Here is an 18,804-nt window from a genome sequence, read left to right on the forward strand (position 1 = left end):
GAGAGAGAGAGAGAGAGAGAGAGAGAGACAGCGTGAGCAGGGGAGGGTCAGAGAGAGGGAGTCACAGACTCTGAAACAGGCTCCAGGCTCTGAGCTGGCAGGCAGCACAGAGCCCGTCTATGTCAATATTCTTCATGTAATCCTATCAACAAAGACTTGTTTTCCATATGAAACAAGTTCATGGAGTCTAGGGATGAGGACCTGAGTATCTTTGGGATCTATTATTTAGCCTACCACAGGCATTTATGGAGAAAATAATGATTTTTCAGCTTAGATTTATTAAAATGTTTTATTAGATTAATAAATATTAGATTAATATTCAACCAGCTTTGCATTCCTGGAATAAATCCCACTTAATCTTGTTACATTCTCTTTAGAATGTGTTATTGAATTACGTTGCTAATATTTTAGTTAGAACATTTTGATTAATATATATAAGTGATACTGATCTGTAACTTTTTAAATACTCCGTCGAGTTTAAATATTGTGTTATACTTGCTTTACAGGGTGAATTAGGGCATTTTCTTTCATTTCCAATCAGTTTTGGAACCTTAGGAATACTTTTTTTCCCTGACGGTTTTGTGGAATTCCATGTTCTATGAAACACCCAATTTGGTTACTGTTTTCTGCTCCTTGATTACTTCCTGCTTCTTCTATGGGAATTGGCCTGCTGAAACTTTCTGTGTCAAATGGGGTCAATTTTATTCAACTGTATTTTCAGAATAGGCTAATTTTGTCTTTTTAAAAACGTTTTCTAAGTTTGCAGTCTAGAAAAAATCTTAATATTTAAAAAAAAAATATGTCCTATATTTTCTTCTTACCTGTTTATGATTTCCATGCTTAGACCTTTAATTAATCAGGTACTTATTTTAGAGTGTGATGTTAGAAAGGGCTCTATATTTAGTTTTTGGCAAAATGGACTGTCACTGTCACAGTAACATTGAATAAGCCATCCTTTGCTTTCTGGCTTCATGCTTCCTTTATCATATATTAAATCCTCTGTGTACATAAAACTGTCTCTGGACTGTTGTTTGTATTTATTTACCTGATTGTCAGTTCACAATGTCAGTACTATGTTTTTAAATTTTTTGTTACTTTATTCTGTTTTTCATATGGTGGGGTGGGTTCCTCACTCATTACTTTTCAACATTTTGTGAACTATTTATCTTCACCTACCCTTTGGGCTTTGAAATGAAGTTAAATTTAAAAAGAAACTCCAGTAAGATTTGGATTTTGATTGAAACTATTTTAACTTAATAAATTTACTTGAGGAGAACTGAATCTTTCCAGTATTAGACTTTTCTAGATTTTTTTCCTATATATTAGACTAGGATATATTCCTAGATGTATTGTGATTCTATCTGTATTTTTTGGTAATGTCTTAAATGTCTTTTTCCTTCAAAAAAGCTTATTCCTAGGTATTTTATATGTTTTGTTGGCACTGTGAATAGGATTTTGTGTTTTAAGTTATGTTCTTTTTTAAAAAATTTTTTAACGTTTATTTTTGAGAGGAGAGACAGACTGTGAGCAGTTAAGTTACGTTCTTAAGCGGTTATTGTTGATGTGTACGAAAGCTAATGCTTAACACAAAAAATATTTCATTCGAGCCTTAGCTTTTCATTTGATAAAATGCCTGGTTTTCCAAATAGGTGCTTGTATCATCTAGAAATCATGACAGTTTCTGATATTTTGTTGCCTGTCCGGAGTGAGAAAGTGGGAACGGTGCTACCTGGAAGCGAAGGGCATTTTCAGGGCTTGACAACTGTGCGTAACTTTCTTTTTCTTTCAGGCTGTACTGTGGGAGCTTTGACGGTGCCAAGGGACGGTAGCCTGTTGCTCTTTGCTCTCTCTGCCCTTGGTAGGAGCCTGCTGCAGGGCGGAGTCCTCACCAGTTGTGGCTTTGGCACAAAAGTCTCAGCTCAGAGCGGGCAGGGCGCTGGCTGGGCTCCACGGCTGCAAACACCCGGCAGATTTTCCGTGGTTGCTTCAGTTTCAGCCCCTGCTGACTTGAGCTTCAGGGTTTCTAGGGCTTTGCCGGGAAAGCCTGTGGAATCTCTTCTGTTTGGCGTGGGCTGGCACACTGGCTTCTGTCCTCTGTGCGTCTAGCCCCGCCGGCTTTTTTATAACGGACATTCCTACAAATCTCCAGCTTCCTCCTTGGGCCCTTCCCTACTTTCTATTGTCCTTACGGATCTTTTGTTATTTTAGTGGGGCTGGGAATACAGGACAGAGAAACAAAACACATCGATTTGCCACCTCTAAGGGATGGAGGTAGGGAGGAAGACTTCAGATTATAAAAGCAGTATAAATATTTTAGAGTAAATTTAGAAAATACAGACGTGTGGTAAGAAGAGAATTGCTTTCAACATTTTTGGTGCACATCCTTTCAACCATTTTTCCCCCCGATGCAAGGGTTTGGCATCACACAGTTACTTCCAAGTGTATTTTCAGCTGAGTGGAGTTGCCTTTTTAACTGACCTGCTGACTTAGACATGTGAAAAGGTCAAGTGTGGACCCAGGCCAGACAGAGCTGGGGATGTCTGACTGGAGGCTGGAGGCAGTGAGGGCCACACCCTGTGGGCCGGCAGAGCACACCAGGAGTGGGAACCGGGGTGGGTTTCATTCTTGCCTTCACAGTCCCCTGCTGTGGCTTACGAGAAGGCTTAAGGACGCAACCATGATATGATCTTGACTTTATTTTTTTTTATGTTTATTTATTTATTTTGAGAGAGAGAGAGAGAGAGAGCGCGAGGAAAGAAGGAGAAAGAGAGAATCCCAAGCAGCCTCCATGCTCTCATCCCAGAGGCTGGAACCCACGAACTGTGAAATCATGACCTGAGCCCAAACCAGGAGTCAGACGTTTAATCGACTGGGCCACCCAGGTGCCCCAATTTTGACTTTTGATTTAGGAATGCATGGGGCGCCTGGGTGGCTTAGTCGCTTAAGCGTCGACTTTCGCTTAAGTCATGATCTCGCGGTTCGTGGGTTCGAGCCCTGCGTCGGGCTCTGTGCTGACTGCCAGCTTAGAGCCTGGAGCCTATTTCAGATTCTGCGTCTCCCTCTCTCTCTGACCCTCCCCTGCTCACGCTGTCTCTCTCTCTCTCTCCTAGAAATAAATAAAACATTAAAAAAAATTTAAAAAAAAGATTTAGGAATGCATGGCTGAAACAGCAGTTTCCATATCCCTTTCTGAGGTGACTCTGACACCTTTCTGGCTGCTTCCTCTGATGATGACATATATTTAAAATTTTTTTAATGTTTTATTTATTTTTGAGAGAGCGCAAATGGGGGAAGGTCAGAGAGAGAAGGACAGAGGATCCAAAGCAGGCTCTGCACTGACAGCAGTGAGCCCAATGTGGGACTGGAGCTCACAACGGGAGATCATGACTTGAGCTGAAGTCAGACACTCAGCTGACTGAGCCACCCAGGTGTTCCGAAATACTTAGCTTTGAATAGCTAACAGGCTACATTTCTTTCACTATTGTCTGCTTTTAGTGAAAAAGTTCACACAGTCCAAATACATTTGATTTTTTGTTTTTGTGGCATGGTCTTGAGAGATTTGAGTGTGTCTCTCTTAATTCCTTTAGTTTATGAAGCACTTGACAAACTCAAAGCACAATATCTCATTTGATCCTTACAAGAATCCCCATTTAACAGTCTTGTATATTAACATGAAGAGAGACAGAGCTCTCAGCCCAAGGTCACATAGCTGTCACGGGGTAGAATTTGGACTCAGACCCAAGTATGGTGTTAAAGCCTGGGCGTGTCCTGTGTAGAATTGCTGGGATTGGGGTGGCCCCTGGCTGGCTCAGCAGGTGGAGCCTGCCGCTCTCAATCTCTGGGTTGTGAGTTCGAGCCTCATACTGGATGTAGAGATTACTTAAAAATCTTTAGGGGCCTCTGGGTGGCTCTGTTGATTAAGTGTCCAACTTTAACTCGGGGCATGATCACTTTCTTTTTTTAAATGTTTATTTCTTTTTGAGAGAGAGAGAGAGAGAGAGAGAGAGAGAACAAGCAGGGGAGGGGCAGAGAGAGAGGGAGACATAGAATCTAAAAGCAGGCTCCAGGCTTTGGGCTTTCAGTACAGAGCCCAACACAGGGTTTGAACCCATGAACCATGAGATCATGGCCTGAGCCAAAGTTGGAGGCTTAACTCACTGAGCCACTCTGGTGGCCCATGATCCTGCGATTTTTGAGTTCTAGCCTCTACTGGGGATCCTCTGTCTCCCTATCTCTCTGCCCCACCCTAGCTCATGCGGGCATGCTCTCTCTCTCTCTCTCTCTCAAAAATAAATAAAAATCTTTAGAATTGCTGGGAAGCAGACTGACAGAAAGTTAACTATGGCTCTTGTCCTCCAGGAAGAGAAGCTGTGTGGTCAAGTGGTTTATGAATATGGACTTTGTTCCTCAGTTTCTTGTCCTATAAATGAAGATAATAATGATCCCTCTGTCGTAGGATTGTTATAAGAATTAAACAGGAGGATATTCCATGCACAATAGTTGGCATGCTATTTGGAATATAGCAAGCATTCAATGGATGTTAGACCGAATTATTAAAATTAATTAACAATAATTAATCTATGTTTTCTGATAAGGTGAATTTGAACCATTTGCCTTTACATCTCTGGGTAAAAGGGATTGGAAAGTAAGCAAGAAAGAAAGGTCCGGGTTGAGAGCATAGGGAGATAAAAGGAATGCCTTGATCTTTACCCCCAGTCTGTTGTTGGCTGTATAACTTGTAATGAATAACAGAGATTTGAATAATATTGTAGGTTGAGGGTTAAGATCTTTCACTGTGGTTGGAGGTAGTGATAAGGAGATCACCTCCTTTTTTCTCCAGCTGTAAAACATGGAAATAGCTCCCATCTTGCTGTGCGTATGGGAAATGCTGTGGGCCTGTAATGCAGAGTGTGGCACAGGTCTGCAGCTCTGCCCAGGCCGCAAACAAACGCGGCCTTTGCATGTCACACCAAGTCAGCTGCCCCTACCCCTGGGGCCCCAGAGGGCATCAATGTTAATTTGCATTTTTTACTCAAAATCAGAGGGTTTTTTTTTTTTTTAAGTTTATTTATTTATTTTTAACGGGGGGGGGAGGGGAGAGAGTGAGAGAGAGAGAGAGAGAGAGAATACTAAGCAGTTTCCACATGTGGGGCTCAAGCCCACAAACCATGAGATCATGACCTGAGCTGAAACCAAGACTTTGATGCTTAACCGACTGAGCCCCTCAGGTGCCTCAGAAATCCGAGGTTTCAAAATGAAGCGCAAACCCTGAGTCTTTCTCCTCCCTCTTATCACGCCCCTTCCCAGCAGCCGCTCTCCCGCCACCCCAGTCTGCCATGTTCTCTAGTTTTGCGGGCATGTATCCTGCTTTCCTTCGTGCTCAGCTCCTCTGCGTGGGGACTTTGTTCTTTTGTCTCTATCATTTCTGGGGCAGCAGTTTTCAAACGACGTTAAGTCACTTGGAAGGAGTGTAAAAAGTGGAGATTCTCCTGCCCCAGTCTCAGAACGCAGCAGGTCCGGGTGGGACCTGGGGTCTGCCTGAGTGATTCTGGCACAGGTCGTCCTTGGAGCCCACAGCTAGGGAAACTGGGGCATAGCAGACACCGTGATGGGGCGGGCGTGAGATGCAGCACAGACCCAGATGTGGGGATGCTCTGCGGCAGCGCCTGTAACTGCGATGGCAGCTTTGGAGGCTGCAGGTATGCTTTGCTTCCTCTCTGCCCTTATACCTTCTGCCCAGAGGCCATGTGGTGGAAAAGGACCCTGGAAACCAGTTCTGAGAGGCCCCTGAGGCATGGGGCTCAGCGCTGGGCAGGAAGCAGAGTGTATGTGCCTGGACTGAGTGACTGATATCAGATCTGAGTGTTAGATCTGGGATGAGGAGCTGGTGGGCAGTGGAGTCACCCTCCACCAGGAAGCCCACAGAGACTTCCTCCTTCTCTGAACCCATACCTCGACCTGGTCTGGACTGCCTGCCTGTGTGCTCACAAGACTTACTACCCTTCTTTGGTTCACATGTCTGCTGATGTGGCACACATGTGCTTACTGCTGCGTCTGGCAAATTTTTTGTCTTGAAATGTCTGTGGTCAAAGAACTAACCCATTGACTGAAATGTGAATACTCTTTAACTCTTTATAATTTGAGCCTTATGAAACCTTACATTCTGGGTCCTTGGGAGGGTTGCTGGGGGCTTGGATCTGTTCGCCCTTCATTTTCATGGCCCTGCCTCACGCAGGACTCCCAGGCCAGATCTACTTCCAAGACTTCTCTTCTTCTGTTCCTTCCACTGTGCTTCCTGCCCCTTCTCCTTCTGAATCCTGTTCCTTTTTTTTTTTTTTTGCCTTTGAATTTTATTGAAGTGTAATTTATGTAAGTTAAATGTGCAGATCGAGGAGCTTCAAAAACTACACACACCTGTGCAACCCACACCTCTATAGAAAGATCTTGATAAGAATGTGGGTCACATGGGTGTATGCATTTCCATCATTCCAGGAAGTTCCCCAAGGGGCCCTTCCCACTCCACCCTCAGGTTCTCCCCTGGCTCAGGCAATCGCTGTTGTTTCTTTTCTTGTAGAAAGTAAGTCCTAAAATTGCCACCTGCCCTAGAATGTCATGTAAATGAGATCACACAGTAAATGCTTTGTTGTGTCTGGCATCTTTCACTGGCATAAGGTTTTTTTTTTTTTAATGTTTATTTATTTATTTTGAGAGAGAGAGAGAGGGAGAGAGAGAGAGAGTCAAGCAGGCCTGACCTGACTCAGGGCTTGATCTCATGAACTGTGAGATCAAGACCTGAGCCAAAACCAAGCGTCAGACGCTTAACTGACTGGGCCACTCAGGTGCCCGTCACTGGCATAATGTTTTTGAGATTCATCCATGTGGTTTCATGTGTCAGTAGCTGTCATTTTATTGCTGACTAGTATCCCATTGTATGAATCCATCACAGATTGTTTGCCTTGCATCAGTTGTTAGACATTGGGTTGTTTCCAGTTTGAGGCTATTGTGAACAACACTCCTATGAACATTCTTGTGCAAGTCTTTTTGTGGACATGTGTTTTCATTTCACTTGGGCAAATGCTTAGGGTGCAACTTTGGGCCAGAGCATATGTGTGTATTTTTCTTTTTGAGAAATTGCCATTTTTCAAAATGTACCATTTTTACATGCCCATCAGAATGCATGAATTCTGGTAGTTCAATATTCCTGCCTACATTCAATGCTGACTTTTTAACTCTAGCTCTTCTAGTGGGCATGGAGTAGATATGACTGTGACTTTAATTTGAATTTTCCTGTGATAGTAAGCAACTTTCCATAAACTTTTTGGCCAAACAAAATATCTTTTATGAAGTGTCTTTTTATGAAGTGTTTATGAAGTTTAAGTATTATGCCCGGTTTTTATTGGGTTGCTTACATTTTTATCATGACTTTGTTGGAGTTATTTATATATTCTGGATACAAGTCCTGTGACAGATATATGTGGTCAAATGCTCTACCCTTGATATGTAAGGTGAATAGTTTCTCCCAGACTATGGCCTACCATTGAATTTTCTTCACAATCTCTCTCTTTCTCTCTTTCTTTTTTTTTTTTTTGTTACTGTTTATTTATTTTTGAGAGAGAGATAGAGTGCAAGCAGGGGAGAGGCAAAGAGAGAGAGAGGCATAGAATCTGAAGTAGGCTCCAGGCTCTGAGTTGTCAGCACAGAGGCTGATGCGGGACACAAACTCCTGAACCGTGAGATTATGACCTGAGCTGAAGTCAGATGCTTAACCGACTGAGCCACCCTGGCACCCCATCTTCACAATCTCTTTTGATGAACAGAGGTTTTTAATTTTGATCAAGTCCATTTTTTGAGGCTTTTCTTTTGTAGTTCATAATTTTTGTATTCTCTCTAAGAAATCTTTTCCTATCTCAGTCTCAAAGATATTTCCTTATTTTTTTTAATGGAAACTTTAGTTTTACATGTAAGCCTATGATCCATCTCAATTAATGTTTGTTTATGGTATGAAGAAGGAATAGATGTTCTTTTCTCCCTGTGTTTTATGCAATTGTCAGGGCCACTTGTGGAAAAGACTGTCATTTTGTCATTGAGAATCTTTGGCACCTTTGTTGAAAGTCAGTTGACAGGAGAGTCTATTCTGGATTCTATGCTGTTCCATAGTCTGTTTATATAACCTCAGATCAGTACCATGCTTTTTTGACTACTGTGATTTCATAGAAGGTTTTAAAGTCATTGGTGTGAATTCTCCAGCTTAAAAAAAATTGTTTTGCTTATTCTAGGTCCTTTGTAATTCCATATAAATTTTAGGCTAACTAGCAAATTTCTGCAGCAACGATTTTGAGATTTTGATGGGATTGTGTTGAATCTATAGCTCAATTTGGGGACAATTAACATTTTAACAATACTGACTCTTTCAATCCCCAAACAAGGTATGTATCTACCTTTACTGATGTCTTAATTTCATTTTTCTCAGCAATGCATGCAATTTTGAGTGGAAAAATCTTATATAACTTCTTAAGTATTTACTCTTGAATATTTTATATCTTTTATGCCGTTGCAAATGATGTATAGGGTTTTTTTGCTGCTGGTATATAGAACTATAATTGATTTTTGTATATTGACCTTGTACCCTGCAACCTTGTTAAGTTTATTTATTAATTCTAGTCATTTTTTGGAAAATTCCTTAGGATTTTCTACATACACAATCATGTTGTCTGCAAATAAAAGCAGTTTTACTGTTTCCAATAGGTATGCACTTTGTTTCTTTTCTTGACTTTTTTCTTTTCCTTAAGTTTTTATTTACTTATTTTGAGAGAGAGAGAGAGACAGAGACAGAAAGAGAAGGAGAGAGAGAATCCCAAGCAGGCTCCATGCTGTCAGTGCAGAGCCCAATGCGGGGCTTGAACTCACAAACCACAAGATATGACCCAAGCTGAAACCAAAAGCCAGATGCTCAACCAACTGAGCCACTCAGTTGACCCGTGACTTACTTCTTGCCTTATTTCCTCTTTATTAGGAGGAAAGTGTTCAAATTTAAGTGTTCAAAATTAAGTAGGTTTTTGGCATAGCTTTTGTAGATGCCCTTTTTTAGATTGAAGATATTGGTAATTTGTGTTCTTTCCTTCTTCTTTTTTTTTTCTCAACTTTTTAAAAAGTTTTACTTATTTAAGTAATCTGTACACCCCATATGGGGCTCAAACTCATGACCCCAAGGTCAAAAGTAGCATGCTTTTCCGACTGAGCCAGCCAGGCGTCCCATCTTTCTCCTATTTTTTTTTTTAATTTAAAGTTTATTTATTTATTTTGTGCCCTATCTCTTATACCCCTAAGGCGCCCTATCTCTCTCCTGTTTTGTGATCATTGTAGCTATGGGTTTTGATTTTATTAAACTTCTCAAAAGATTAACTTTTAGTTTCATTAACTTTCTTTTTTTGTTTGTCCATTTCTATTTCATTTTGTTCCACTATTTTTCTTTCTTTCTTTATACTTACTACAGATTTAATTTATTCTTTTTTCCCAGCTCCACCAAGTAAAAGCTTAGATCATTAATTTTAAAACATTTTTTTCCCGAATACAAACATTTAGAGCTGCAAGTTTCCCTATAAGCACTATTCTGTTGTGTCCCACAAATGTTGATGTTTCCTTCACCATCATTTGGTTTGAAGTATCTTCTGATTTCTTGTGTGAATCCCAGTCATTTTAAAAGACTCAATTTAAATTTTATGTCTTCTATTTTCTTTCTTAAAAATTTTTTTTAATGTGTATTTATTTTTGAGAGAGAGAAAGAGACAGAGCATGAGCAGGGGAGGGCAGAGAGAGAGGGAGACACAGAATCTGAATCAGGCTATCTGAGCTATTAGCACAGAGCCTGACGGGGGCTCAAACTCACAAACAATGAGATCATGACCTGAGCCAAAGTTGGACTCTTAACTGACTGAGCCACCCAGACACCCCTCTTCTCTCTTCTGATGACTCAAGCCTATTCTTTGTTCTCTACCTCTTTCATTATATATTTTCTCTTTGTAGTCTCGTGTATCATCTTAGTCTCTAATTTTCCTTGTGCATACACATTTGTTTTATGTAATTGTCTTTTACTGACTCCCTAAATGAACAATAGGCTCCTTGATTGCAAGAACTGAATCTAATGAGGGCTTTGTAACCTTTTAGTATCTTGTCTGTAGTTGGCATACAATTAACAAATATTTCTCAAGCACCATTAACATGGAAGCTACTGTGGGTGATGAAAGTTGGGTATAATCCAGATACTCTTCAAGAAGTTAACTAATTTTTAAAAATATGTTAACTACTGACATGAAATAATGTATAATAAGAGCCAAATAGAAGAATGGGCATTAAACACTACAGGCATTTAGAAGGGGAGGAGAAGACATTAGAGGGAATTATTTGAGGAAGACTCCAGAGAGGAAGTGGGATTTGAACTGGCCCCAAACCAGAGGAGGAGATGTTATTCCTTCTGTGAGAAAAGCATGTGTAAAGGTCCTGAGGTAGAAATGTAAATTGTCCATTTGGAAGACAGGAAAGAGACCAGGGTGGAAAAGCTGAGGAAGAGAAGTCAGGGATATTGTGTAGAGGACTCCAGTTAACAAGCTGAGGCTATTGAGGTTATGGGATTGTCACTTCTGATGGCAGATCTGAGATACCATCTTGGTGCTCATGCAGTCTTCTATCCTACTTGACCCTTCTATTCTTGCTTATGCCAGTCAGTGCTTACCAGCCGTGCTCTCTGAGCAGCATACGAAGGAGTTCCCAGGCCAAATCTTCCACTATTTTGAACTTGGTCATGGGCACTGTTTGTTTTCTCTTGGGGATTTCATTGCTTAGTTGCCTCTATAGCCCAGTCACTGCTCTGAAGCAGCAATTCTGGTTTTTTAAGCTGATAGCCGGGAAGCATAGTGATTTGGTTTGTTTCCATGAACCCTGGTTTAGCTCCACCCTTCCTGCTCAGCTCAAAGAGTGTCTGTTTTCACCCTTCATTAAGAAAAAGGAAACCACTTTTTTCAAAAGAACAGCATAGAACAGAGACCCCAAGTGTTTTTCTCTGGAAAGGGCAAAGTGCTCTCTCTACAAACTGGCATTGATTGTGGCCCTTGGTGCCTTGGTACCCTTTCACTCATTCACTCAGGAGTCTGTCTTCATCTCTCCCTTCTGATGCATCTGGCTGGAACAGCAGAGGCGTTTCCATCCTCCAGAATTTTACTGTGGATCTTTGGTGTGCATAATCCGAAGCTAGATTTCTTTGGTTGTGTGTGTGTGCAGCAGCAATCCAAGACTTGCAAGCAGCTGCAGGAACTTGCCGTAGAATTGGGACAGCAAGGCTCCTCACGGGGTGGATACCAGCCAGCAAATTCGAAGCTGGGCATTGGGGCCCCTCAGAGAAGGCTTCCGGAAAACCTGGGGATTGAGGGACTGGATCTGGATTCAGGAGGGGATAATGTAAACACTGTCATAGAGTTGCCACTGAGTGTTGCGTGGCAGGGGACAGGAAGAAGGCCCCTTGGCTGAGACAGAAGAGTGTGTATGGAGGGGGTGGGTAGAGAAATGCAGCTCTGGTGGAGGCTGTTTCTTTAGGCTTCCCGGGGCCTAGATCTATGCTGAAACAAGAGCCAGAATTCCTGGAACAAAATGCCTTTCTAACTTAGATTTATTTATATGCCCACGTGTAAAATTGACTCTGCCGATAATAATCCATCTTTAAAAATGTGTGAGCTGTGGCCAGTTGGGTTTCTGAAGGCCACATTGAAATCAGCCTCAAGCCGTGTCCTGCTAGTCTTCCTGGGACTCTGCCTGCTGGGCCAGGCCATGGAAGAGGGAAATTCTGCTTCTCCAGTGCTCAGGGCTGGGTCGAGGTATCTTCAGGGGTCCCCCACTCACCACTAATTGCAGAGTGGTACTCCCTCAGCCCACTGGGGGCTGGGGAGGGGTGGTCCACCTGGGCTGGGCTGGGGTGGGTGAGTCTAGAGCTCCCCAGGGCACACTCGGGGCAGCCTTACCAATCTCCCCAAGGGACTGGAGTCCGAATCGGGCAACCTAATATATGCCTTTGGAGGTAGAAATCAGGGAACCAGCCAGATTAGGATACCTAATAGGAGATATTCTTTATCTCCTGACTTGTAGGTTTGAGGAATTGTGGGACTTTGATCTTAAAGTTTAAAAAAAAATCTTTATTTATTTTTGAAAATGAGAAGGCAGGGAGGGGCAGAGAGAGAGAGAGAGGAGGACAGAAGATCCAAAGCTGACCCCATGTTGACAGCAGAGAGCCTGACATGGGGCTCAAACTCACAAACCGTGAGATCATGACCTGAGCCCAAGTTGGACGTTCAACAGACTGAGCCACCCAGGTGCACCCCATGGGGGAGTTCGATTTTAAAAATGTACTGCCTCTGGGGCTATTCCTTTGGGGACTTAAGTAGCTTCCTCCAACCTCAGAGCACATAACAAAATAAAAATGGGCATAAATTGCTAATTTAAAATGAGAAAATATCCCTCATCCCCAACCCTCCCTGATTGGGGCCAGCCAGTGACCATGTGATGGATCATGCCGACTCCCCTTCATGTTTCCCAGTGGGAAGCCGCCCCCTCCCCTCTACTCCAGGGACCTGACTCCTGGCTCAGAGCTGTTTGCCCTTTGCAGGGATGCCCTTGACCCTTGACCCTCAGACCAGCCTTATTGGCTGTGGGAAGTGCCATTGTCAAACTCTGTGACAAGTTTGAGGACAAAGGGAAAATTGTGTAGCCCTGGTTAATGTGGCCCTGCGGTGGGGGTGGGTTTCCACTCCACAGGGGCTCCTGCCCTGTCCTGATGTGATGAGGCATGGTGGGCGGGGGCAGAGAGCGACAGAGCCCGGCTGGATCCCTCATCCATGTGCTCTCCATTTCCTGTCATGTCCTTCCTGTTTCATGGCCCTTCGGTTTCATAACTTTGAAAATTCTCCCACAGCCACAGAGACTCTTAGTTCTTCTATTTTGTTTACTTTGGTCACATACGTCTTGGAGGTGACGTTCTTCAGAAACTCCCCACTGCTGGCTTCCCCTGTGCTCTGCCCTGTCCACTCTCCAGGCTCGGGGCTGCCATCATCACTGTCCCTGCCCTGACAAATGTCCTTTCTCACCAGAGCTCAGACATCCTCAGCACCGCTGGCTACGACAGTATTATCCAGCACCTGAACAACGGCCGCAAGAACTGCAAGGAGTTTGAAGACTTTTTAAAAGAAAGGTACATACTGTTCTTCCTTGAAAATGGAGGGGAAGACAGAAACACTTCCACACAAAGAAACAATTTTCTACTTTCTGTTTGTTTCTAAGTGTTCGCAAAACCCTGTGCTCTAGGCTATGCAAGTAAATGGTATCTCTGTCCTAAAGTTCTTAGAAACCAGCTTGACAGATGAGATTCATGAATGAAACAGCAAAGAAAACATAATAAAATGCTAAGTGAGCTGATACGCACAGCACTGGGAGGGGACTGTGAAAGACTAGGACATAAAGAGGGGCAGCTTCATAGCAGACAGGACCTGGGAGCGGCCCTCGGAGGGTGGGGTGGGTTTGATAGGCGGAGGGGTAAGGGGTAGCCAGGTGTCTGTGGGAGAACAGCAAGCTTGCAGGTGGAGGAGATGAGCATGACTTAAGGAGCCTGATTCAGAGACCATGGGCGGGGAGGGACAGAGCAGTGAGAAAGATGGGGGTGGATGGGTCACAGCACTGCAGATGGCAGGGAGCTTGGTGGGGAAGGGCGGTGACTGGCATGGTGTAGAGGAGTTTTCCTTTCTTTTCCTTTTTAAATTTTATTTGATTTTTAAAGTTTATTTATTTTGAGAGGTTGGGGGAGGGCCAGAGAGATCGGGACAGAGAGTATCTGAAGGAAGCTCCCTACTGTCAGTGCAGAACCCAATGGGGGCTCAAACTCATGAACCATGAAACTGCGACCTGAGCTGAAGCCAAGAGCCAGACGCTTAACCAACTGAGCCACCAAGTGCCTTTCCTTTTCTTTTTGTAATGGATAAGGCATTGTTTTTTTGTAATTCCATACTTAATGGGGTAAGATAGTTTAGTGGAAAATCGTATTCGTCCAGAGTACTCAATTTCCCAGTGATTCTGGAAGAAGGAGGACTTTAGGTGGATTTTTCGCCAAAGATCTGGGTTGTTGCCAGGACCCAAACTAATGAACAGATTCTTTTTGTAACACGGGAAGGTTTAGAGCTTGGAGATACAGACATTAAAGTATTTTTCCATCGTCTTTTAATTTTCTTTTCAAGAGAACATTGGGTAAGATCACACCTACATAGTTGTCCACCCCAGATGAAGAGGCCTCTGTCACTACCACACTATGGATCTCAGGAGGGGTGGGCGGAGCAAGGTCTCTCCACTGTCAGCCTCCAGGAAGCTGGCCATGCACCACTTCCTTCCAGGCCCAGCTTCCCTCCTCCACCCAAGCTGGTTGACAGTGGTGACACCACCTTACCACTTTTCTTTCCCTTGATGGGCACTGGAGGTAGGCTTCCTCCATTCCTCAACAGAGCTCTGGAGGCAACATGCACAACTTCACAACTGCAGGGCATGCATATTGTAGAATATCCCTTGATTTTGGTGCTCCTCTTCCAGTTAGTGCTTTTATCGATTTTCTGCTGGGAGTGAACTAGCCTTGCCATACATCCGTGAGAAGCTGTGCCAAACACCCATGACAGAAGCTTCTGCTGCCTGATGGGACCATCTGAGAGTCCCCTGACATGATGCAGATGGTGGTGTAACTCAGTGCCTACATTTTTTTTTAAATGTAACCCTCAGCAAGAAATAAATTTTACCTCTGTCCAGTACACACATGCTAAAACAAGAGTTTAACACACGTCACTACCCTATTATTTTATTTAATTCTATGTATTTAAAAATGGCTGGTCGTAGCCCATTGAATGGATTTATGGTTTGCAAGTGAGTTTTTTTTTTTTTTAATGTTTTATTTATTTCTGAGAGAGAGAGGCAGCGTGAGCAGGGGAGGGTCAGAAAGAGGGAGACACAGATCTGAAACAGGTCCAGGCTCTGAGCTAGCTGTTAGCACAGAGCCTGATGCAGGGCTCGAACCCACGAATTGTGAGATCATGACCTGAGCTGAAGCCGGTCGCTTAAGCGACTGAGCCACCCAGGCATCCCGGTTTGTAAGTGAGTTTTGACCCACAGTTTGAAAAACACAAGTGCAGATAGATCCCAGAAGCTAAGTTCTCACTTTTTTTTTTTTTAGTATTTTTATTTATTTCTAGGAGAGAGAGAGAGAGACAGCGTGAGCAGGGGAGGGTCAGAGAGAGAGGGAGTCACAGACTGAAACAGTCTCCAGGCTCTGAGCTGGCAGTCAGCACAGAGCCCGATGCGGGGCTCGAACCCACGAACCGCGAGGTCATGACCTAAGCGAAAGTCGGACGCCTAACCGACTAAGCCACCCAGGCGCCCCAAGTTCTCACTTTTTAAATATCTCACAAAAATATATGGAAAAGAGAAGGAAATATATGGAAATTAAAAATTAGTAAATATTTTTATTGTATTTTTAAAAGTTTCTTATTCATTCATTTATTTATTTTTAGACAGAGATAGCATGAGTGGGAGAAGGGCAGAGAGAGAAAGAGACAATGGATAAGGGGCAGGGAGGGAGAGAATCCCAAGCAGGCTCTGCATTGTTAGCACAGAGTCTGACACGGAGGTTGAACCCACAAACTGTGAGATCATGACCTGAGCCGAAACCAAGAGTGAGACATTTAACCGAATGAGCCACACAGATGCCCCTATACTGTATTTCTAGTATATGGTCATTTTTCTGCAGGAGTTTTATAGCAAAAGAAACCGGTCCTGTGTTCTCTGATTTTGGGAAAGAATCTGCTGGCATTAGGCCAGATTGTCAGATACATATGCCCTGTATGTGGAGGTTTGAGGCCTTTGGTCAAGTGGCCTGCCTGGGCCCTGAGCTTCCTATCTGGTGGTATGATTGCCAGGCGGAGGCTGCAGTCACTGAGGGGGTGTGCATTCCTTCCCTGTGTCCTGTTCAGGGATAATTTGGGTGAAGAAGTGCAGGGTTTTGCACCTCTTCAGGGTTTTGGTTGCCTGGCCTTTCTTCTTGCTCTGGTAGGTGTTGTGGGGTGCCTGTGGTTCAGAGGGGTTATGTCACTTGCCTAAGGTCAGACAGCCAATAAAGGATAGAGATGCTTTCTTTTTTTAAAAAAATATTTTAGTTTATTTATTTTTGAGACAGAGACAGAGCATGAGAGGGGGAGGGGCAAAGAGAGAGGGAGACACGGAATCAGAAATAGGCTCCAGGCTCTGAGCTGCCTTCACAGAACCCGACATGGGGCTCGAACCCACGAACCACGAGCTCATGACCTGAGCCGAAGTCGGCTGCTTAACCGAATGAGCCACCCAGGCGCCCCAGGGTAGATCTGCTTTCAAACCTAGGAAAATTGGTCCCTGGAACCCTCTTCTTTATACCTGGTACAGTACCTGGGTCACCTTGAGTGGTAGGGAAAGGGGTTATTTGGCGCCTTAGACCATGCTACACCAAGTAATGATTAGTTGTTTTTGTGAGACCTGCCAACTGCAGAGTTTATATTCTGAAATTCTCCTCTCTTTGCTGCAGTTTAGTTGTGTTTTTGAATTGGCTCAGTCAGTTAAGCGTCCGACTTCGGCCCAGGTCATGATCTCACAGTTCATGAGTTCGAGCCCTGCATTGGGCTTCCTGCTGTCAGCACAGAGCCTGCTTCAGATCCTCTGTCCCCCATCTCTCTGCCCCTCCTCTGCTCATGCTCTCTCTCTCTCTCACTCAAAAAAACCAAACCAAACCAAAACAAAAAAATCATAAAACATTGATTTGATTGTGAATGAGGAACTATGTAGAGTGGTAAAAAGGATACTCTTCGAGAACATGGGAAGAGGGGTGGGCCTCAGGAGTGCAGCATTTAGTGGAATTATCTCTTACTCCACTTTAAAAATATATATGAATAAAAATACATTTTTGGCAAATTAATCCTTGGGTCATAGTTTTGAATAGTTAGTCTGTAATGCGCTGGCCTGTGCCGGTCAGGGGGCCATGTTGGGTTTTGCCAAGATGTGACGGCCATCCTGGCGACTGTGACAGGAAGTCCATCCGTCTTCTCACAATTTCCCCTCACATGTAGAGGGAGTTTTGCGGGAGTTTTGCATTTTAGAGAATGCCATTATATCTGAGCTTCTCCCTTTCAGAAGTGCAATTTTTCCCTCCAGGGGAGTGCCATGCGTTTTAACTAAGAATCAGTCTGGAGAAAGACTCAGAGCTCTGTGTTATGTTCCCTTTAGGGCATCAATTGAAGAGAAATATGGCAAAGACCTGCTAAATCTCTCCAGGAAGAAGCCATGTGGACAGTTGGAGATCAAGTAGGTACCACGCTTCTTTCCTGTTTCCACATTGACCAGTAATGCCAGGAGCCCCAGCCCTTCAGCAGACAGAGCTGGCCAGCAGGGTGAAGTGTGTCGCATGAAAACAGTTTTTAACTGTTGTTTTATTACTTATTTCGAGTTCTTAAAAATCTAGAAAAATAGAAAGAAGGCTAAAATGAACTGCAAAGCCACAGCCCATTAGTAAAATGTTCTAGATTTTCTTTGAAGTCTTTTTCTATGTATAATTAAAAAAATTTTTTTTAATGTTTTATTTATTTCTGAGAGAGAGAGAGAGAGAGCATGAGCAGGGGAGGGTCAGAGAGAGAGAGAGGGAGATACAGAATCTGAAGTAGGCTCTAGGCTTTGAGCTAGCCATCAGTACAGAGCCCAACACAGGGCTCGAACCCACGAACCATGTGATTATAACCTGAGCCGAAGTCAAACGCTTAACTGACTGAGCCACCCAGGCACCCCTATGTATACTTTTTCATAGGTAGGATTATATTATATATGATTTTGTATCAGACATTTAACAGAGGGGCTTACACACACACACAAACACACACACACACACACACACACACACCCCACACTTTGTGATAGCTCTGAGAGATTGTCTGTATGATTTTATAGTTCTCACCACTGATGAGAGGTTTCTGTACATATTCTTCTGTCCCTCACTGACTACAGGGATGGCCCCGACATGGTGTCTGCCTTAGGAACACACTCCCTCTCATCTACAGGGCTGGCTTCATGGGCAGTCATACAGGAGCCTACACTTTGAAGGGCTTCACAATGGGTTTGGTGCTCTTTGCTATCCCCAGTTTGNCACCCAGGCGCCCCACCAGTTTGAAATTCTTAATTTATAAACAAGGGGTCCCACATTTTCATTGTGTGGTGGACCTCACAAATTTCGTAGCCCATCCTACTCATATGGAAATTTCTAGATTCCTTCTCCAAAATAAGCATGTTGAGGGAGGCTTGGGAGAAATAGTCTCAGGTAGACTTTACAGGCTTTTGCAGACCTAATCACATCCATACTGACTTGCATCCTGCTTGGGCTGTGCTATAGACGACCGCCTAGATGCCCTGGGGTCTGTGTCCTAGCAGGGGTCCTAATGGGGGAAAATAAGACATGACCTTCCTCTTCTCTTGCTTCTAACACACACACATATACGCACACACTCACACACACCCCACTCCAGAAATGTGCTGGTTTATAGAAAAGAAACATTGAAAACGATTTTAAATATTAATAGTTATATAAGCCTAAAAAATGTGTTACCCCCTGATATCAGACATTGGGACAAGAAAAATTCGTTGATTATACTATATTTTACTATATTTTATGTATTTACTTAAATACATAAATCAGTGAAAGGTAAAAAGACAAACATAAAGAAT

The 18,804-nt window shown here is 43.4% G+C and overlaps 1 protein-coding gene across 1 annotated transcript in view; it reads left to right on the forward strand.

Moving 5' to 3' along the window:
* PSTPIP2 (proline-serine-threonine phosphatase interacting protein 2) overlaps window positions 1–18,804 on the forward strand; it is a 71,284-nt gene that overhangs the window by 29,257 nt on the left and 23,223 nt on the right. The window contains exons 2-3 of the mRNA XM_077777661.1: window positions 13,131–13,231; window positions 17,320–17,397. Of these exons, the coding sequence (XP_077633787.1) occupies window positions 13,131–13,231; window positions 17,320–17,397 (179 nt within the window). The remainder of the gene's footprint in view (window positions 1–13,130; window positions 13,232–17,319; window positions 17,398–18,804) is intronic.

Source organism: Crocuta crocuta, unplaced genomic scaffold, assembly GCF_008692635.1.
Source record: "Crocuta crocuta isolate KB4526 unplaced genomic scaffold, BGI_CrCroc_1.0 scaffold36, whole genome shotgun sequence".
Taxonomy (NCBI): Eukaryota; Metazoa; Chordata; class Mammalia; order Carnivora; family Hyaenidae; genus Crocuta; species Crocuta crocuta.